This window comes from Ctenopharyngodon idella, chromosome 16, assembly GCF_019924925.1.
Source record: "Ctenopharyngodon idella isolate HZGC_01 chromosome 16, HZGC01, whole genome shotgun sequence".
Taxonomy (NCBI): domain Eukaryota; kingdom Metazoa; phylum Chordata; class Actinopteri; order Cypriniformes; family Xenocyprididae; genus Ctenopharyngodon; species Ctenopharyngodon idella.
The window spans coordinates 29,204,645-29,226,005 of record NC_067235.1 but is presented as its reverse complement, the minus strand read 5'-3'; the positions used below and the strand labels follow the sequence as shown (position 1 = coordinate 29,226,005).

General features: G+C 39.5%; 2 protein-coding genes across 10 annotated transcripts in view; one reads left to right on the top strand and one right to left on the bottom strand.

Annotated features, from left to right (window-relative positions):
• Window positions 1-13,000, top strand: part of arhgap33 (Rho GTPase activating protein 33) — a 57,110-nt gene extending 44,110 nt beyond the window's left edge. For 7 of the 8 annotated variants that reach the window (XM_051865076.1, XM_051865075.1, XM_051865071.1 and 4 more), the window contains 11 exons: window positions 112-214; window positions 395-539; window positions 1,101-1,183; window positions 1,313-1,420; window positions 3,014-3,159; window positions 5,908-6,064; window positions 6,170-6,309; window positions 6,423-6,497; window positions 6,830-7,578; window positions 7,711-7,891; window positions 8,496-13,000. In XM_051865076.1, the coding sequence (XP_051721036.1) occupies window positions 112-214; window positions 395-539; window positions 1,101-1,183; window positions 1,313-1,420; window positions 3,014-3,159; window positions 5,908-6,064; window positions 6,170-6,309; window positions 6,423-6,497; window positions 6,830-7,578; window positions 7,711-7,891; window positions 8,496-11,239 (4,631 nt within the window). In that variant the 3' untranslated portion in view covers window positions 11,240-13,000. The remainder of the gene's footprint in view (window positions 1-111; window positions 215-394; window positions 540-1,100; window positions 1,184-1,312; window positions 1,421-3,013; window positions 3,160-5,907; window positions 6,065-6,169; window positions 6,310-6,422; window positions 6,498-6,829; window positions 7,579-7,710; window positions 7,892-8,495) is intronic. The other variant, XM_051865072.1, reaches the window with a different exon arrangement.
• A 964-nt stretch (window positions 13,001-13,964) lies between these two features.
• upk1a (uroplakin 1a) lies at window positions 13,965-20,533 on the bottom strand. 2 transcript variants are annotated; one of them, XM_051865097.1, is made up of 8 exons: window positions 20,464-20,533; window positions 19,950-20,041; window positions 19,663-19,863; window positions 19,465-19,539; window positions 19,169-19,276; window positions 17,750-17,926; window positions 16,463-16,546; window positions 13,965-14,431 (listed from the first exon to the last, which is right to left on the bottom strand). In XM_051865097.1, exons 2-8 carry the CDS (start codon window positions 20,010-20,012, stop codon window positions 14,384-14,386), a joined length of 756 nt encoding a protein of 251 aa, XP_051721057.1. In that variant the 5' UTR covers window positions 20,013-20,041; window positions 20,464-20,533; the 3' UTR covers window positions 13,965-14,383. The 2 variants fall into 2 exon arrangements, with proteins under 2 accessions (XP_051721057.1, XP_051721058.1); XM_051865098.1 differs by having other exon boundaries at window positions 19,950-20,044; window positions 20,464-20,530.
• Between the last annotated feature and the right edge of the window lie 828 nt (window positions 20,534-21,361).

Sequence of the window (21,361 nt, the reverse complement as noted above, 5' to 3'; positions counted from 1 at the left end):
ATATTTCCTCTATGTGCTGTAAAAGAGATGTATGGTGAACATGAATGGTTAACATTACTGAAAGTGTCATTTCTACATGCATAGTGATATTTTTTTGTGGTCAAACTTCAGTGCCGCAGGTCCTAAAGAGCTGCTCAGAGTTCATAGAGAAGCATGGTGTGGTGGATGGCATCTACAGACATTCTGGCGTGTCCTCCAACATACAGAAACTCAGGTGTGTCTGTTCATGGGCCAGATTTCCTGTTCAGGATTTTGTACAACATACTTTATTCTGGAAGGTCATCACAAACTGCTTATTTATTCTGTATGCACTTAAAATGATACTTTAAGGGTAATTCATGTTTTATTTATGTGCATAACCATGACTTACGTTCTTCTCTTGCATCCCAATCAGGCATGAGTTTGACAGTGAAAATGTTCCGGACCTGACGAAAGACGTGTACATGCAGGATATTCACTGCGTTGGCTCGCTGTGCAAACTCTACTTCAGAGAGCTGCCCAATCCTCTGCTCACGTACCAACTCTACGACAAGTTTGCTGTAAGTAATTCTGGGTTTAGCATGAGTTATGTTCAAAGATGCTGCAAAATGAGGGTTTCAGAATCCTTTAACCATGTTGCTATCACGGTACTGTAAAGCCTTTCCTGATATTTTTCTTGTTTTCAGATGATAATAATCTTGGAAATAGATGGACACAATAATGAACTGTGTATCAAAAATGTATAATGGATTCCAAAAAAATATTAAGAAACACAACTGTTTTCAACATTAATAATTATATGATTATAGGATGTTTTCCTAGCACCAAATCAGCATATTAGAATGATTTCTGAAGGACTGAAGACTGGTGTAATGATGCTAAAAATTCAGCTTTGCATCACAGGAATTAATAACATTTCAAAATGTATTAAAATAGAAAATGGATATTTTAAATTGCAATATTTCATAATATTACTGTTTACTCTCTTTTTGATCAAATAAATGCAGCTGTGGTGAACATAAAAAACTTCTTTCAAAAACATTAAAAAAATCCAGTCCAGTTTCCCAAGTCCAGAATGTTTTCCAAGTTAATAAGCGAGCTGTATCTTCCTGTCTGACCAGGAATGTATGGGAGAGATGACAGATGAAGAGAGAATGATGAAAGTACATGATGTTATCCAGCAACTTCCACCTCCTCACTACCGGTAACCCCAATACTTATTCCACATGGATCAAGTTGTGTCACCTGTTATTGATATTGATGTGAATCTGAAGTGTGACAGAAAGAGCTGTGTTTTCTGACAATAAGTGATGTGTTTGTGTTTATCTCTCAGCACTTTGGAGTACCTCATCAGACACCTGGCCCGTTTGGCCACCTGCAGTGGAGAGACTAACATGCACATTAAGAATCTGGCCATCGTCTGGGCCCCCAACCTGCTCAGGTAACTTTTTGCATGGAATTTTAACTACCTAAATATTAGCAATGCACAATGTATTGGTGATGATATTCAAAATGGCCAATAATAGTGTGTTTTTTTTTTAATTAAACTATCAGCATAACCATGATTAGGTTGATATTAGAAGCAGTTAATGTAATGGCTGTCTTGGATACTTGATTCTGACTGGTCAATAAATTCAGTAAATACATGTTTTATGCGATAGGAAAACATGCGCATAAACTATGATGGAAACACTTTTACCTAATAAATTCCTTGATGCACATCAAAAAAGACGTGACTTTGCAATGGGACAGCATAATTGGACCAACCAGTGAACCGATCTCGTTGCACAGCATCTGAAATGTTGTTTTGATCATTCTGAAATGCCTGAGCAAAGTCTGTCGTTAAAGTGGTTCGGTATAATTCCCTCCCAGAAGCACCTCACATGATTGTCAGGCATCTTAATGCAAGATAACATGACAGCGTGCATTGTGTTTTATCTGCACACTCTGAGGCGCAAGTAATTTATTATATATGAAAATTTTTATATGCAGTGACTTCTACTGCAGCAACTTCCATTTTTCTTAGTGATATTTAGCGCCAGTTTATCAGGAAGTGACTATTTTGTTCTCTTCGACTCACTGGATGGAAACAGTGCTTTATTTGCAAATGTTTTATGCGATATTCCAAATTTGCGCCCGAGTTAAGCCCTGAACACTCCAAGCTGATGCCAACAAACTAGTGGTGACGAAAGCAGACTGTGGGGTTGGCTCACATCGACAGCGTCTGGGTCCAAAGTTGCCCTAACACACCAAACCGACGCTCGACACCTGACGGCCAAGTAGCACGTCCGTTCTGCTCCTGCATAAGAAGAAATGCCTTTCCGTACCATGATCAGATGTCGAAAAAAAGCTGACGAGGACCAACTTCAGCCAACGGTGCGGAACACACTGAGAAAACAAACTAAATCTGCCCGACAGCCGACCGTCAGCTTGGTGTGTTCCAGGCTTTAAATTCGCAACTTTGGATGGAAACTAGCTAATGACAGAATACTTGGATTCTTATTGGTCACTCACAGCATTCTGCAGTCAGATATTTTATTATAATATGTATTTTACTTACAATTGTACCAGGCATCTGTACTAGTTTTATATCTGTCAAAAAAAAGGGTCTCTTTTTCTTCATATAATAAAATAATTTTTGCTCAAAATTTTTATTTATTAGTTTATTTATTTTTCAGCCATAGTAACCATAATATACTTTGTAACTGAATTGTTTTTCAACAATTTTTCTGTGCTGGATTTTAAAAGAATTTATCTTTTCTGCTGTGCATTTATAGATTTATATGTCTAATATTTTGATGCCTTATTTTTTTTGTCATAACATAATTAATCAATCAAAATAATATTTTCAAAAATATCAGTGTGTTTTGTTTTTGTCCTATTATGTTACTGTTGAGTTGAACACTCATATACATCTGTGTGATTCATTACTGAAGTCCTCACTGCTTTTTGTTGTAGCTTTTACTAGTATAGGCTCAGTGTTCAAATTAAACCTCCTTTTTCTGAATCAGAATCTACTGTTGTTCTGTGTCAGGTCCAAAGAAATTGAGGCAGCAGGTTTAAGCGGTGCTGATCCATTTAAAGAAGTGCGCATTCAGTCCGTGGTCGTGGAGTTTCTTCTCAGCAATGTGGAAGTTCTGTTCAGTGACTCTTTCACTTCTGTTGGACGCTTCAATGCAGGTATGTCGAACCAGAAAACAAATCTGTTCTGCTATAGATGTTCACACTCATCAGTAAACCACTCATTCAGTCCGGTGTCTCCAAACAGCACTTTCATTAAACAGGCAGTGATGTTGGTTTTGTTCCAAAACTTAGTGAGCTGCCTATATAAGCAGCATTTTGAGGCATAGTAGGCAAAAAGGTATGCAACTTAATTATGCTGCCTTCAAAGACGCTTTCTTCCTTCAAAGAGAAGCCGGTCCGTAATGTGACGCACTTAGTGACAAACTTTAGTAAGGATGCTGCTTATGTTGACAGTGCACCATGCTTTGGAACGGGTTGTCTGGTAAACCGATATAGTAGCAAATGCACCAGATGTAGTGCTTCCTCTGGCTTGTTTTCATTATAGAATTGCCACAAATTAAAATGAATGTTTATTAACTTCCTCTGCCAGTCTTTGGTTTAAAGCGACATCTGATGCAGCCTCCAGGCCTTAATTTCACCACAGTCTTCTCCCCTTCTGAGATGCAGCTCTTTTTGTTTTCATACTTAACAGTGATGCGTTACTACTGCAATTAGACCTGTGACTTCATCTCTTCTGTTTTTTTTTTTTTTATCCCTTATGATACAATATTAAATGGCTGTAACGGATTGAACAACATTAATTTAATATATTAGGGCTGGGTGATATGGCTAAATAAATTATTGTTATTTTATTGTAATATGTTTAGTGTTTTGATGAAATTCATCATGATATTTAAGATTATATAAGATTTTTGTATTAGTAATATACATACACACACACACACACACACACACACACATATATATATATATATATATATATATATATATATATATATATAATAGTATTTTTTATTATTTATTTATTTTTATTATTTTTTTTGCAGTAGTATATGCTCTGGAATGGCTTAAAATATTTGCTTTTTTTTTTTTTGTAATTCATGCAAAAGGAACAAATTGCAAATTGTGAGGCAAGGAGGAGATGTAAACCTTATTTCCTTCAAAATGATTGCAAATAAATTGTGATTATTTAATATGTCTCCCAGCCCTATTATACATGTGATTTGATAAATTAGTCTCTTGTGATAAACCTGGCTAACATACCACAGTTTAAAACATATTTACAGTGGCCTGACTCACCCATGTGTAAGTGAGGCTTACTGAGAGCGAGCTGTGTGTTTCCATAGCAACAAGAGGGGCGGAGCACAAGATCTCACGCCAGCCCCGAACACGCCTGGTTAGTCTTCAGGAGGCAAGGGGGGAGTCCTGTTTGACTGACCCCTCTTATCTGGACCCTGAGCTACGACGCTTCTCCATGATATGAGATCCAGACTGACTCTCTGACTTTACAGTGGACACTCAGATCACAATATGGTCAAACCAGCTTAAGGGGCTATACATACAGTACTTATTATTGAGTTAAAAAGCTATCTCAGAAATCAACTTTATAGGTGTATTACCTTCCATATACTGTTTCTGAAAATTCAGTAAGACAGCAAGATATTTGTACATGGATGTCCACTAAAAAGAAACAGAATATGTCCTCAGCTTGGAATATGGTATCTGGATTGTTGCTGGTTCAAGGTGGTCTACCAGGTACAAAGCAGGTTCATCCGCTTGTAGACTAGCTGATCAACCATCTAGCCCAGCTAAAAAATGTAAATCTTTTTTTTCCAGCAGGGATCCAAAAGATACTATGCTCACATATTTTTTAGCAATGTAATTTTCCACATGGATGGATTATTTTATGACTGTTGTTTATGTTCAAGGACAGCTGTAAAGACATCCTTTGCCAATGTAAATGACATGTTAAAATTGTACAGCGCACAGATGGATATAAGGCAATAAATCCCTTTGTTGACATTTATTCATTTATTTTGTATGAAAACAAAGTATAAATATTAATCTTATGGTTCTTACTAATCTTACTAATTGATCTTTTCCACCATGTAAATTTGGTTTTCGTTAAGTAGGGCATTGAGGAAAATCATTTGGTAAGATGGGTGAATGGGATGGATGCTATAGTGAAAATTTTAGCCATATAGAGTATCTGTATGTGTCGACTCGACTCTTGAGACATTGACAGCAGGTAAAGTGTCATTTAGTTTTTTTTTTTCTGTATGTCAGATACTTTTGCAGGCTTTGTTTTCAGATTCCTCTACTTGTCTGATGTCCCAGACTTTACAGGCTTGCTGAGGCCCAAAAAACTCTATGCAAGTACACAAACACAAGCGCTTCTAGCTATGCAAGCTCTGTTTCACACATTGTTACGTTTTTGAAATGTGTCTGAGTGCAAATCGTAACACAACACAATAATGCACTGCATTTTTAACATTGCAACAAGAGGCGTTATAACGTGCATTACCTGATTCAACACAGGATGCATGTTAAGTCTTACCTAAGCCCTGGCAAAGTGTGCATTTGTGCACTTGCATAGTTTGTTTCTGGCCTCAACCACTCAAGATTTTGTCTGTTGGCCCGCCCTTGTATTTCTTCTACAAAGCTTGTTGTAGTAGAGCTGTGCAGACTATGGACGTGTTGGAGGAGCTGATGTTTTTTGTTGAAGCTTAGATGTCTTGTCGTTTGCCATGTATCATGTTGTATCATCTTTGTTTGTTGTCAATCACTGTGCTCTTCGCTGCATTACTGCATTAACTCGCATATGTCCTTTGGCTTGCTGGATCTGAATCTAAATCTTTTTTCTTTTTCTTTTCTTTTTTCGTTTGCCTCTTTCTGACTTCACAGCACGACAGTCTCTGACCAGGCCCAAGTCGTTTGTGTCCACCAGGCTTCTGTCTCTGGAGGAGGCACAGGCTCGCACACAAGCTCCTCTTCTCCTTCAGGGATCTCCTCACCATGCTATCGGCCAGTTTCACACTGTACTGGACCTGCCTGCCGACAAGTGGGTTTCTTCGCACAGATCAATGACTTACAAAGGAATGGTTAATCTACAAATTAAATTCTTTAAATTAAAATACTTAAAATACTTTTTTCTTGTTTCTCTTAGGAGGAAAAGAGGGATGAAGGTCCGGAAGTCAGCAGGCGGGAGCTGGAAGACGTTTTTTGCCATTGGAAAACCTGGAGCTGCAGGTCGACGTAAACCTACCAGGATCACCTCTCTGTTCCAGCCCACTACTTCTCATGCAGGTATAAGAGACATCATGCTAATTGCTTTAGATTGTACTTTATCCTAAACAGATTTGCATGTTCTAATGTCATATGAAAATGGCTCAGTTTTTAGTGTTGTATGTCTGCTTCAGGTTGCAGGGTGGACAGTGTGACTCTCAGGTCAGCAAAGAGTGAGGAGTCCCTGTCCTCTCAGCACAGTGGAGCAGGTATGAATGACATTTGGTAACGCCCTGGTTGACCAATCAATTTCCAGGGAGCAGTGTAATAAGATATAAGACCTAACAGATCAGTACTTTAAAATGTGAAAAAATGTGTGTATGTATACATATATATGTGGAAATATATATATTTAATAAATACTTAAATTTCACATTTTTATTTTTCATTATTCTTATGAAATTGTGTGTGTATATACAGTTCAAAAGTTTGGGGTCAGTAAAGAAATTAACACTTTTATTCAGCAATCATGCATTAAATTGATCAAAAGTGACAGTAAAGAAATGTAAGAGTGATATGTGATGCTCTGTTTTTCTCTCAGGTCAGGGGAAGATGCAACGCTTACGAAGACCTCGCTCCAGCAGTGATGGTCTGTCTCTGGCTGCTTCTGTTGATCCGCAGCTCCTTCCCCAGCACTCCCCATCTAGAATCCATCCGAGCCGCTCTTACGACAGCTTGCTGCCTGAGGAAATGCGTGATGCTGATGAGGAAAATGAAGATGAAGAGGATGAGGAGGGTGTGTACATGTTGCCTGATTTCTCCCAGGAACCACCCACCTCATGGATGGCAGAAGATGTCATTGACTTTAGCCCCACCTTCCTGGAAGATGGGCCAATAGGGTTAGGGAGCACGGCTGTCGCTCCTAGCGGCAGGGAGTCCCCTCCTGCATCTGCACCCCCTCCGTACCGTTGTCTGAGCCATCAAGGCTATACCCGCTCTGGTAGCCAGCGCTCAATCACAGAAGATCCAGACTCAGTTCTCAACCAATCAGAGGCTGCAGCCCGTCGGAGTTTGATCCTGGCTGCAGCAGCTCCGCCTCAGCAAGTGTTCTGTCAACACAGGCCATCTGCAGTCACTAATGCTCCCTCAAGCACAGCCCAGCAGGGCGAGTCAAACCTAAGCCCATCCCATAGCCAGACGCCAGCTCCAGCGGCCTCTGCACCCCCTACTCAGCCCCCTCAGGAGAGGCGTTCCTTTACACGTAAAATGGTTCATGCACTTTCACCTAAAGCGCCCAAATCCCCCCCTCTGGACATCTCGGATCCAATCTCCATCAGTGTACCTGCTAAGGTGAAATTGAGCTTAACATATTCATTGATTTTGTTGTGTATTTGGTATTATTTGGACTAATACCTTCATAGGTGATTATCTATCCCAGTTTAATGTGCAGAGATCTATAAATGAACCATTTTATCTTTCAAGGTTCTGGAAATGATTGGTGGACGAGCTGGTGAATTGCAACCTGGACTTCCAAGCAGTGGACCGTCTCAGCCACCCCAGATGATATCTATGCTCCTGAGGTCGTGTGACTTTCAGCTCACTGAGAGCTGCCAGCAAGAGCTCAACAGTAAGTTGGGCCCCATCGCCAAGATCAAGGGTCCTAGTGAGTACACACTCTGATTATGGCCTAATGCAGTGGTTCCCAAACTGTTCAGACTGCACACCCTTTGGCTATTGTCAAGTATCACCATTGCGTTTTTTCAGAAATCATAGTAATATCTAGAGCCATATTCACATTTTTAACTTTAACCAAATGCATCTTGGCATGTGAAATTTTTCATTTAGTTTATCAGAAGATGGTTATATTTCAGCTATGAATATCAATTATTTAAGTGTGATAGATGGGCCTGAATTCTTATATAAATTTTAATGAAATGAGTAATGGAAGACAGTTCTAAATTGCCATTTGTATGTTGACTTCCTATGTAAAGAATTGGGCAGACAGGACAAGTCTTTGAAAAATATAGTGATATAATTTAGTGATGTTTTTTAAAACAACCAATCAATAAATAATTTCTTTAAATGTCATGTTTAATTTCAGCCAATTTTCCATCTTACGCTCTATAGGTTAATAATAAGAGAACTTTTTGTCATAATTATTTTCTTGTGCTCCCCAAGTTTGGGAACCTCTGTTTTAATGTTAAAAATAGTTAATTGATTAAAGTAACTAAAACTCCTTTTTTTTTTTTTTTTTTTTTTTCCCTCAGGTATCTTGGGTCCCACTGGTGTTCCTCTTCCATCACAGCAGCCCCCTCCTCCTCCCCCCAAGAACCCTGCACGCCTTATGGCTCTGGCTCTGGCTGAAAGTGCCAACAAGGCACTTCGGCAAGGTGCCTCTCCCCCATACCGCCCCCGTCAGAGTGGAACCTCCTCTGAGACAGACGTCCGCTTCCAGAGGTCCCTCTCTGCTGATGCAGGAGCTCTGCTGTCTTCTGATCCTAATCAGATCTACTCCACTGTGCGCCCCTTGTCTGTGTGGAAGACTGAGGGTGATGATCATGATGATGATGATGATGATGATGATGATGATGGTGGAACTGCTGTTGAAAAGCCTGCAGACAAATCACATGGTACAGATCCAAGGTCACCACCTGGACAGGACACTGGAACTCTCTCTTCTGACAGCTCAGTCTCTGATTCTGGGACATCTAATTCTGAGTTGTCAGCTGCCAGTTCCTCCGAGGACAATGAGCGAACCCCAAGCCCCATTTACAAGAACGAAGAGCCAACTTCTCCAGCGCAGCCCTTAAAATCCAGCCCACCCTCCTCCAGCGAAGCCATCCCTTCCCAGAGAAAACCCCCAGCGTATGGACGGCAATTTTCTGCACCACAGCTTCAGCAGGAGAAATCCAGTGGCCACTCCAAGCCTGCAGCCCAGCCACACACTCAGCTCCTGCACTCCAAGTCAGAGAGCTCTCCACTGGCCCAGGTACGAGCCTTCCAGCCCACCCGCCCTAAAGTGCCACCCAAGCCCCCTGATCTTGCTCCCTTAAGGGCTCCACTCTCTCAGACTGACCGGCATGATCACATGCGTCGCTCCTTGGATGCCAGTCGTATTCGACGATTGGCAGGACCTCCACAAGGGAACACACCACTTTCCAGAGCTTTCTCTGAGCGCATCAGCAGTACCTGTGACATGCTGTCTCGCTATCATGCAGCCAGAATGGCCAGCCAAGCTGCCCAGGTTGCACACCTTCCCCAACAAAAGCAGCAACAGACTCAGTCCACTCAGATCAGAACGGTTGTCCCCTCCGAAGACCCATCCAAGATGGAGAACTTCTACTATGAGATTGGTGCACCTGAGCATCCACAAGTGCCACCCAGCTATGCACGCCACAGCTATCAGAATATGAAGCTGGATCTGGAGGGAAACCTCCGTCTCACTGACCCAGCCAATCAAAGACCTATTTCCAGGGGTTACCCTCCTCCCTACAACCCCCAAGGACCTGTGGGCAGTAGGGCTCCCCAGCTGTGGTCATCTGAGGCCACACGAGCTTGGGCCGCAGCACATTCTCACTCTTTCTCCTTTTCCCATTCTCATTCTCACCATCGCTCCCAGGATGGATCATCAGGAAATCCTTCCCACCCTCGTCCTCAGCGACAGACATCATCATCTGTCAGGTTGTCCCGCAGTGAAGTGCATCCCTTACCCGCGTCCGCTGGAATGGGCTCCTCTGCGGGCATGATGCCTCTATCCGTTCACCCACGTAACTTGCATCGGCCCCAGCGTTCGCCTTCTGCAGACCACACCGCCTCCCAGCTTCACCCCTACTTTGAAAATGGGAAGGTGTGTTACCGGTACTTTGAGGCTTCCAAGCCGGAAGACTTACCACTGAATCAGCATCAGCATTCTGTATTGAAACCACCTCAGGCTTCCCCGGTGCAAGGAATCACAAAAGATCAATCTGAGCCCATCTACGTCAACTATCCTTTCACAAACCAACCAGGATCTGGGGTTAATTCAAAGGGCTGGGCCACCACAAACCTTGATGAAAATGATCATCAAGCATCTGAGACACTGGAACCACCTTCTAAGTCTCAACCGGATGACAAGCAGAAACTTTCAGAGCATGAAAGTCCCACAGCTAGCTTCGACAACCCTGCCCAGAACGATGTATCCTCAGATTCCAAAGAGATCAATATAGCAGCGTCGGCCTCCACTGCCATGCATTTCCGCAGCCGCTCAGATCCCCAAACTACCAGCTCAGAGCCTGTTCATGTCCTAACTGGGAAGGAAATTGCCTCCTTGCTAATTGAAAAGCTTGCAGAGGATGAAATTGAGGGTCCTTCAGTGCCATCTTCTTCGTCCTCTTCTCCGCACATCGAGCACCCTCCAAATCCCTACGCTAACCAGCAGCAGCAACCACCACCTACATACAATGTCTACACTCCAGGACCCTCTCGAGGGCGCTTTGAAGGTCAAGTCCCACCTAGAGAGGGATCTGGACCTTTCCAACGTCAAGACCCCTTGCGGAGATCTTCTGGAGGCCAGTATAGACAAGCTTTTGACGTCATGCCATCTGGCGACCAAGTCCTTAAGTTTTACAGAAGCCAAGACTTTGTCCCAGTCTCCCAGGGAGAAAGCACAACCCCTAATCCTTATCCCCCAAGACCATATTATCAGGACCCCCCATACCCCAATTGGGGCCCTCAAGGCCTTCCAGAAGCTTCCCACACATGCACTCCACCTACAGTGGCCTTCTCAAACTTAGCGCTTGGATCAACAAGAGGATACGGGCCCCAGACAGTGGCCAACCAATATAACCAATACCCGTACCAGACAGGGTCAGTGCTTCCCCAATATCCCAACACACCACGACGAGATGTTGTCCTGGATCCATCTCTCCGACCTCCGGGGTTGCGGAACCAGAGAGGCTTAAACCGGCAGGGAAGCCTGCCGGGACCCAATTGGACCATCCGAACTGAAGGCCAGACCCGTAGTTATTGCTAAAGAGCACAACTGCCACAAAAAGTCCTGTCTTTAGACTTAAAATGAGATAATATGACGTAGACCAGTATAAGCACTAGACTTTTATGTTTCCTGTACATGTTAACATGTTGTGAAAGAAATTGTTAACCTCCCCAAGGGGAGACAGTGTACAGAAACAAAGTTAAGTAGGGTATGTCTTTACTAGTGTTTCTGTCTCGGAAAGACCCCACTGCAGTCCTGCGATTAGAGTGCATATTGGAGTGGAAAAAGTGTACGAGAATAAGACATAAAGTGGAAAGGATCAAAGAAGTGAACCATAAAGTGGCTTAGATATGAAAACATTCCAGAACACACTGTGCTGTCCAGCAGAGGGAGTCAGAGAGGTACATAGCTGCTATACAGGACATTGCTCAGTGGCTATATTTTGTTTTTCTGCTTTCGGTTTTGTCCGGTTTAAGGTTCTTTTTGACACTAGATCATTCTGTGCAGGGGCACATGCTTAATATGTGTTTCTTTCTCCTCAAAGTACGATAAAAATAACCTCAAGAGATACTAGTGGTTTTATGAAACTTTATGAAGATGGTTCGTTTTTGTTATCTTAATTTTTTGGCAGCAATGTGATATTTCCTCTTTTTTTTTTTTTATTGCTTTTTTTGATGTTTCTAAGTTATTGTAAGTTTTCATTGGAAAAAAGTTATTGTGAAAGTTTTATTTTGCCTTTCTTGAATTTATTTCAAAGAATGTAAAGTTTAGGACTTTGTGACCTTTTTGTTGTTTTAATTTCTTTACAGTCTGTGTGAATTTGAATGAGTGTGTCTTGCCCAGAGTGTCTGATGTTAAGCACATAAAAAGGAACGCTAATTGCTGATGTCTTTGGGGAGGGTGCGTAATTTAGAGTGCATATTTCTTTGAGGTACTGTTTTCTGCTCATTCTCAAGTAATGTGTCAGATGATTTTGTATCAATATTGGTGTTCTAATCCAAAGCAAGTATTTCAGGTAGGTCACGTTCACCCTGTGTCACTCCCAGACATCCCTGGGTTTCTGTGTGAAGGAGGAATCCCAACCTAGCAACATCGAATAACTGGTACTATTCACCACGAAACACTAAAAATCCCTTCAATGCCCACACAACACTAGTCTTAGAAGACTTTATAAAATTAAATGTTGTTTTTTATCAGATACCACTTTCTGGGCTCAGTACTGTTCTAGTGATTTTCAAATTCAAGGCATTAAAAATGTCCTGGAAATTCGTCTAAAATTTGTTAGAGGTGGATTCTATAAAGATTTGTTTAGTAATTGGTGCCTTCTGTTAAATAATTGATCATCTTTTAAATAATCCTTTATGAAAACAAATGTTGAAGAGTTACAAACCTGGTCCTGAGCCCAGTTGCTCCTATTTACAGTTTTCCAAAGCTTCGCACCTGTAAATCCTGAGTATACAAGGTCTAAATGAGAAAGAGTGTGTGTATGAGTGAGAATGTGACACGGTGTGTTTGCATGTCTGTTATCTCTGTTGTTTTAATACATATCTATGCAGTGAATAACCAAGGGGGATAAGTTCCTTAAAAAAAACACTAAAAATATTAATGCTACCTATGTATGTCAGCAGACCTGTGAGCGTGTATGTTCCAGTGAGAGAGGTCATGCATGTGGCTTTGAGGGTATATACATGTCCAACAATCTCCCCTTCAGCCTTTAGCACTTTGCTAAAGGCAGTTCATCCTATTTTGTATAATTTTCAAATATGTGAATTAAAACCTTGGACACCGTCATTGATGAAACTTGTAGTCTGGTGATTATTTTTGAACTGAATATTTTTGTACTCTAGTCAGACAAGGTAGCTTAATGATGGGTGTTAAGTACTCATATTACAGAAAATCTCATTGGAATGCACGAAAAAGTTTTTGAATCAATCATTTTAAGTGATCCTGGTACTAACTGCAATGTTTTAAAAAATGAACCTTGCCAAGTAGCATTGTGATGACTAAATAACATTCCTATTGTTGAAGCAGACCTGGATGTTCCTGAGGCTGAATGTTTTCATTTGCTATTAAAAGACACATTCTTTCTAGGTTTTGTGTTATTTTGAGATTATTTTAATTCACAGGGCTTGCAGCGCTGCAGTTTCCACCCTCTTTGTAGGCAGTAATATGAGAGAAGTTAAGGTCTTTCCTGGATGGATATCCTGCAAAACCAGTCTGTTTCTGAGTATCAGGCGACACTCCCAGTTGAGTATAAATTAAAGCACACATATGCAACATAACATGCCCTCCTCTGTTCTCTGCTGATACATGTACAAACTCGACTGGCAGTAGAAATTTAGCCTAAGCAATAACGGTTTGGGTGGTTCAGGGTGTGGAGAGCTGCCAGGCTTTTGTTGTATTTTCGCTCCTGTGTTCTTAAGAATTGTTTATTTCCCAGGGCATGTTTTCATTTGCCCTTTTCCAACTACAGTGAATGACATATGAAGAGTCACCAGCACAGTCACATGTTTATTTGATAATTAAGAAACATTAAGTAAAAAAAAATATCTTACAAAACATATGTCCTATTCATTGGTCTATAGACATTTTAAAGCAAATTTTATATTAAATATTCATGTAGAAAAAAAAAGTGTGGACTGTGGCATAAAGAGACATTGATTAATTCATACAATCATTTGAAGAACCTATTTGATCAATATTGTTAACAAAGGTTTAAAATGATCCCATAAGACTACTCGTCAATAATTAAACAAAGCAATGATGTATTTGAATACGTTTATTAGGTAGCTTAGAAATAACTTAAACTCTTCCCTCCCAACATAATGAAATGATGCTCACTGCTCACCAGTTCTTAAGTTTTTAAAAAATTCATTATGCCATAAATGCTTTTGATCAAGATAATGCTTATTTTGAACCTGGAACATCCATGTGACTAATACATTTTAAAATGAGCAAATTATAAGAAGTTATAACAACATGTATGATAATAAAACAAAAATGGAAAAAATGCTGTTTATAATTGTTGATGAAGTGCGTCACATTGCAGGACACTTTGACTTGTCATATCAATTATCCATGTATTTATTATGTGCAATCTGCAATCATCTGTATTTTTCTGTGACTCTATGAGTGGAAGCATCTGTGCGGCTGATGCAGATGTGTCTTGTGGAGTCCGTACAGTTATTCCAGCTGCATGTAGTAGATCATGGCGATCACCAATGTGAAAAACTGTAGGACGGATCAGAAGTGCATTAGAAGAGTTAATAGGTGTAACTGAATTTTTAAACTAATATATATATATATATAGGTCAGAGACATTTAGATATCTGCATCAAAAGAAATTTACAAAAGTGATTTCATATACATAGAAAGCACTTTAAATGCAAGTAAAATGTCTACTTTTAAGGTTTCAAATAAGTTTTGGGAGAATAAAATGTCAAAATGTGGGTGAAATAATGTTCCATTGTGATTCAGTGTAACACATTTATGTACAAATCAGTGGTGTGCGGTGCTGTTTTAAAATGAGGCAACGTCCTCATTTATATCCCGTTACACAATTTTCCTGGTTAAGTTAAAATTATATAAAAAGAGAGACCAAATACAATTCTATTTTGTATTTTTACACTATGTAATGTTCTATTTATTAAAACCAAGTATAAATTTCATCAAGTTAGTGTTTTTACACATTTTTACATTTATTCTAAAATAATAACTAAAGGCAGTAACAATTTAAACAATAGGCTATATATTATTTATAAACTAATTTTCAGCTTTTCTTTTTAATAGTCAATTTATTTTCAGCAGTCATCAAGCTTCACACTGGTCACTCACCCACAGACACAAAGATGTACCTTTAATTTCACCACTCTGAGTGCTCACTAAAAACCCCCGCAGTCATCATGTTTTCAGGCCATTTCGAGTTTGACTTTGACATGAAATAAAGTGTTGATATCTAAGTGACAGTTGTTTACTTACTTTTTAATTAGTCTTCCCATTAACGCCATCACTGTCTTCATTCATGGCAGCGTTTCCCAAAAGCCTGGTAAGCTTAAGTTGATCGTAGCTCCATTGCCACCAATGGAGCTACAATCAATTTAGGCTTACGAGGCTTTTGGGAAACGCTGCCCAGGCCGATTCGACGAATCGATGAAAACAAGAGGCGGGATTTATCGCACAAACCAATCATGTCCAATCGTAACCGATCATATCCGATCATAGCGTGATGGAGGCACTGCCTCCTCTCACGTGACTTTCCCCCAAAAAATTTTATAACATTTGCGTTGTTTTATTTTTGTAATATCAATTATTTTCTCATCCAGTTTTTTTGAGGAGGCACTGCCTCCCTTGCCTCCTCGGAAACGCCCCTGGTACAAACTGAAACAACATACTTAATTCTGACCTGTTCGTATTAAATTTTAATGACAAATGGGCAAAACCTAGGATAGTGGCAAAGTTTAAAAATGTAAAATTACAAGTAATTAGCATTTGGGGTACAAGTAATTAGTCTTTAATATGGCATAAATAGATTTTTGTTGTAAATATGCCTGACAAGATTGTTACACTAAATGACATTTCATGTGGGTGCCTTCCGTAAAAGTCTGATGTACTGAAAAACAACAACAATTCAAAGTTGTATTACATGTTTTGCGTGATGCTTGAAAACCCTTTTGCGTCTTTTACCCATATATATATATATATATATAAAATAAAGTAAACTGTGACATACCCAAAAAAGTCTTCATACAGTGGACTACCAGTGAAATTGATAAAAATTTGGGACCAAAACTTAACACACTTTGACCTGACCATGTTTTGCTTAAGTGTTATCTGACATAATTAAATTAATTTTTTTCTGACAGTTTAACTCTGAGATCTTGTCATATTTTATTACCATTTTTTTTTAACTATAGTGAATAAACTGTATTAATGAATGAAATGTTCAAGGTGTCTGAATAAATTTTGGTTTGACTGTATATAGTAACAATGTAGTCTATATCCATAAATGCATTGAAGTACCCAAATGAAGATAATCGTAAAAAATAAATGGTAAATTCAGACAATAGACATGAAAAGTGTCTTTAAAAGTCAATATATTGTTTGTTTCACTTGCATATCATTGAACATTAGATAGTGACTGCTTTTCATTATCTTGTGGTGTGTCAGGTTGTTGTTTGACCCTTGTTGATGTTTTAAACACAAGAACATGTCCTGTGTGAATGTATAGAGGTCATTTAGAAAAAGTATGATCATATGACTTACCACAAACATGAGAACGGAGAAACCGTACCAGCTCACAGCCCATGTGTAACGGCTTAACACAGACTCAATGTACTGGAAACAACCCTGAAATATAAACGAAAAAAATCATTAACATAGAAGCACCACTGATCAGGTCTAATCAAAGTCCCTTTAAGACAAGTCATTTCACTCGGCGGCCATCTTTGAAACGCCTCTCGGGCATCCAAGTGCAGCCCCTATCTCTTTGAATGGGGAAACATCAAATTCTCTAAAGCTGTTTGCCAAGCTTTCGATTAAATTTCATATTTGAAATCACCAATGAAATCTGACAACAACTGTCTCATACATTTTGTTTCTAAACGCTCGAATCATGACAAAAAACAGTATTTTTCAGGCTTGATCAACCTAATGCGCATGCACAGTCCTAAATGTGCGTCTTGTGTTTCATTTCAGAGGCGCGCGTCTGACTGTTTCTATAGAAACCGGAGCTTCTAACGGCCGCTGCAGTGACGCGTGACTTTACCAATCGGCAATTGGCTCTTATTTAGAAGGCGGGAGTTATTCCGCCATATTGCGCGTTGCACTTTCTCCCATTCATAATAATACGAGTGACGCGTCGTGTGTTATTCTATAGTCTTTGGTCTAACATAAAGTTAGGCATCTAAATGCTTGCCAAATAAGACCCTCCCCCTTTAGTTACTGTTGCTATGGCCGACAAGCCGTGCCGCTCTCACGCCACACATGTTCTCGGAGCAAAGAGGAAGCTGACAACGCGTCGACAGACAAGGCAGAGCAGGTTACTTTTAATATCAAACAATGTCTCAGATTTTTTTTAATTTTTTAAAGAAATTTAAACAATAAATACTGTTTTGTGGCTCTTTAATGTGTCGTGACAGATCGCCGTAGCGTCTCAGTTCAAGCAGCTCCTGAACAGATCACCTTTTCCTACTAGTTAATTTATAGCATCAAATAAACATGAACACCAGAAGTTGAAATGTTGTCTTAACCGCTGAAAGACGTCAGTACACACAATTTTTCAAGTTCAAGTACATGACGTTAATCTAACGTTAACTCCCCTGACTGCTTTGTCGGACATAAAGGCGGATTCGGCGTTATGATTGGTTAGATCGCCTGTCAATCAAACTCCCGGCGAAGAGTCAATTTCACATGTTTTTTTTTTGTTGTGACACTAGTTGAGAACCACTGTCAATGAAAGTTATAACTCATTTATTTCCTGCAGGTCATAAGTTTGTTGCTGTCTGTCGTTTTCTGTAAAGCAGGTGGATTGTTACGAGACTTAGACGTTACCTTTGTGAACATGGCACTGCTCTTGCCAACGAGACAGCCTTCTCGATCTTCCACCTCAAAGTTACTCAGTCTCTTGCAGCAGTTGAGGGGCCAGAAGTGTGTTGAGCCAAATATCTGTTTGAAGGTAGAGTTATACTCTAACCAGTCCTTTGGACCGTCTGCTCCACAGCACTCGGCCTTAAAGCAAGAGTTGGAGTAATTTAATCAATCTCAGTACAGTCAAGAAAAAAACACCTGTCACATGTGCATCATTTGAAATCTATATTAATCAATCAAGTTGTTATGTGTGTAGCTGAAAAATCAAAGATTAAAGGTGCGGTGACATTTAGCTACGGTTGTTTGCCGAATATTTGTGGGGGCGAAATCCAGTCATTTCAATAGGATTTGCATGAAGCATGAAGTTTTTGCATCGTGTCCAGGTAAATTTGCTGCATTGATTAACAGAATACTGCAATGAAGTTTGAATGTGAGCTGCACCTCATGAATTGTTACACTATTGACAATAGATATTGGACCTTTTTTGCTCACAAAATTTTGCTACTGTATTTTTGAAGTAACATAATTAAAAAGAAAATGTTTAATTTTGATTGTCACTATTGGTTTTGTTTCTTAAAGTAATAGGCCATGGACTACATTTTTACCAAGGTTATGGTTGTTCAAATTATTTTGTCAAGTAAGACATGTTCCTGGATCAACATATTTTGTTGATCCTGGAGCAACATTCTTGTCCAAAAATTTACTTATAATCCTATCCCTACCCCTAAACCTAACCCTACCCATAGCTATCCCTAAATTCAGAGGGAAATAATATGTGAATAACACTGGTGTAGAAACACATAACCCTGGTTGTAAGCCTAAACTTGACATAAACTTTAAACCTGTCCCTCAAATCTGATTGGTTGATTGGAATGTTGTTGAGCGATGTTGATCCAGGAACATGTACTTGGTGAAAGCACATTCATTATTAAGAACAACACTCTCAGGAAAAAAAAAAATGGTAAAAAAGCTGTCATTGGGGAGGTACCATTTTAAAAAGTACACTTTTGTGTATTATTTACTCCTAAATTGTACATATTAGTACCTTTTGACAGCTTTTGTACTCCCTCAGCCTCCTTTTCTTGTGGTAAAATCACTGTAATTCAGTGGCTTACTGATTTATATGAAGCTAGCAACCCATCAAGATGATATAATATTAGTCTGTTGCAACAGGTTAATGTGAGTATAAAACTGGTTTCTCCACTATCACGTTTTAATCTGAGGCAACAGAAAGGCATGTTGTTTCAGGTCTGAGTTGAAGTTGTGCTTCCCTAATATTGTGTAAGTATGTGCATCTGTTTTAGCCACAACCCCTTTGACAGCTGACAGGTGGTTGTGTTCATTGAAAAGCGGCCAAGAGGTCCTCATGGGTGCTCTGCTTACCTGTTCCATCACTCTGTTCCATGTTTGTGTAATCTGCTTTCCTTGTGTGCTGCTGTCTGCATAATATTGCAGCATCTGTTTCTTTACAAGGTTACTGTTCCCAACCAGCTATAATAAAGGAAAGAAGATTTAAAAAATGACAAATGACAGAAAAGTGTAGGAAGAGAGAGAAGGAATGGGACACGGCCCTGACCAGAATCGAACCTGGGTCATTGTGTGCCACCACATCTCTGATGTGTAAATGATTTTATTTCATTTTACTATTACAGTACAGAGAGGCTGGCGACTCTACTCACATAATCTCGGTTGGTCGCTGCTGTGATGGCGGAGGCGCATTCGAACAGAAAGATGATGAACATAATGATCAGGTACTGTGGGAGGATGAAAGTTAACAGCAATTGGTTAAAAATCTAAATAATTCCTTCTAAATTTGGTTGTCTCACTGAAGGTGATTAATCTCTTATGTAAAATGGCAGGATTGGCAGGAAACCTACCGCCATCATGAGTGCACGGCTCCTTTTCAGGGCAGCGAAAATGCCAAAGATGCATGTGAGGAAGAAGGCAAAGCCTGTAAAAATGGCAATCCAGGCTGCAGCAAAGATGTCATCTTTTCCTGAGACGCCAGATATGGGGTAGAGTTTATACCCGTCCACTGCTACCCAAATGGCCACTGCGAATAATGCCAGTCCAGCTGCCTGAAGGGGAAAATGCTTAAAAGTAAGGGGAACAAGCTATTTTACAACATTAACACAGTCTTTTTATTATTTTATTTCAGACTTACAGCAGCAATTGCATTCAAGACAATGACTAAAATCATCAAACATTTCAAGGCTCCTGCTCCCATGGCTGTAGTGTTTCTGGCCTGGTTACACTCTGCTGAAGAAAAATAAAGTAATTACGATGGACATCCAGCACAAGGAAACAGATTATTTATAAGGTAAAAGTCAGTTTAGCTTTGATTTCAGAGTTCTCTTGATCATGGAAAAGCCTCGGAATATCAGGTGAATTTAAAGTTGTATTCAGACTCTAGTTCTACTTCTGATTAGAAACTATTTGTGCTTAACTAGAATTATTAAATAAAGCATTTTGGATGTATCACAGTACTGTGATGGTATCAAATACCATGGCAATACCATAATACATGTCTAAAAAGCCTTTTCATACATTTTATTAGTGTCCAAACTAATACATACAGTAAAAATAATAAATAATAGATAATAAATCCAAAACAAACATAAAAGCGAAGTTAATATGCCATTAAAAATAAACAAATAAGTAGCTGCTCAGGGACCCACCTGTTCCAGTCTGAGATTGCACCTGCTTTCCCTCTACCTGATTGTATTCGCTTCATTTACTTTTGTGGACACTTTCATGACGTCAAACCTGTTTGTCATCTGTTGTACAGACCTTATGAGAAGGGATGGGCAACTTCACTCCCTGTGTTTTCATCACCAAGTACTTTCAGTTATTCCAATTGACATTTTATTGAAATGATTTTGAAATTAATCTAGGTGTGTCTACTTTCAAAAACATCTGAATATACATATGAACAAAGCATGCAAATAGTGCTACCTTTTGTGCACTTTGGATAAAGGATATTCAGTTGAATACAAAAATAATAGTCCAGGCCATTCAAAGTAAGATTTAAATTTATTTAGGATTTAAAGTCATGGCTGTAGAGAGAAAATCCACATACTGACCTAAATATGTTTTATATATATATATATAAATATATATATATACACAGCAATATACACACACACACACACACACACCTTGGACTGCTATCTGCTATTGCTGTATTGCATCTAAATTGCTCTTGTGCTCATGCTGACCCCTGCTGGATACTCACACCTCTCACATCATATACATCAGCATATAATATGCATTCATACAGTAAATGACACTATTTTTCTTTTCATTAAAGGAACACTCCACTTTTTTTGAAAGTTAAACAGCTGAGTTTTACCGTTTTCGAATCCATTCAGCCGATCTCCGGGTCTGGCGGTACCACTTTTAGCATAGCTTAGCATAGTTCATTGAATCTGATTAGACCGTTAGCATCTCGCTCAAAAATGTTTCAATGTTTTTCCTATTTAAAACTTGACTCTTCTGTAGTTACATCGTGTACTAAGACCAACGGAAAATGAAAAGTTGCGATTTTCTAGGCCGATATGACTAGGAACTATACTG

What these genes read in the sequence shown, in the direction of transcription:
- upk1a (XM_051865097.1), bottom strand. Translation starts at nt 20,012, where the DNA reads ATGGGAGCAGGAGCCTTGAAATGTTTGATGATTTTAGTCATTGTCTTG. An exon ending in CAGCGACCAACCGAGATTAT is followed by an intron (nt 19,277 to 19,464) that starts GTGAGTAGAGTC and finishes CCTTTATTATAG; the next exon opens with CTGGTTGGGAACAGTAACCT. An exon ending in GGAACAGAGTGATGGAACAG is followed by an intron (nt 17,927 to 19,168) that starts GTAAGCAGAGCA and finishes TCTTGCTTTAAG; the next exon opens with GCCGAGTGCTGTGGAGCAGA.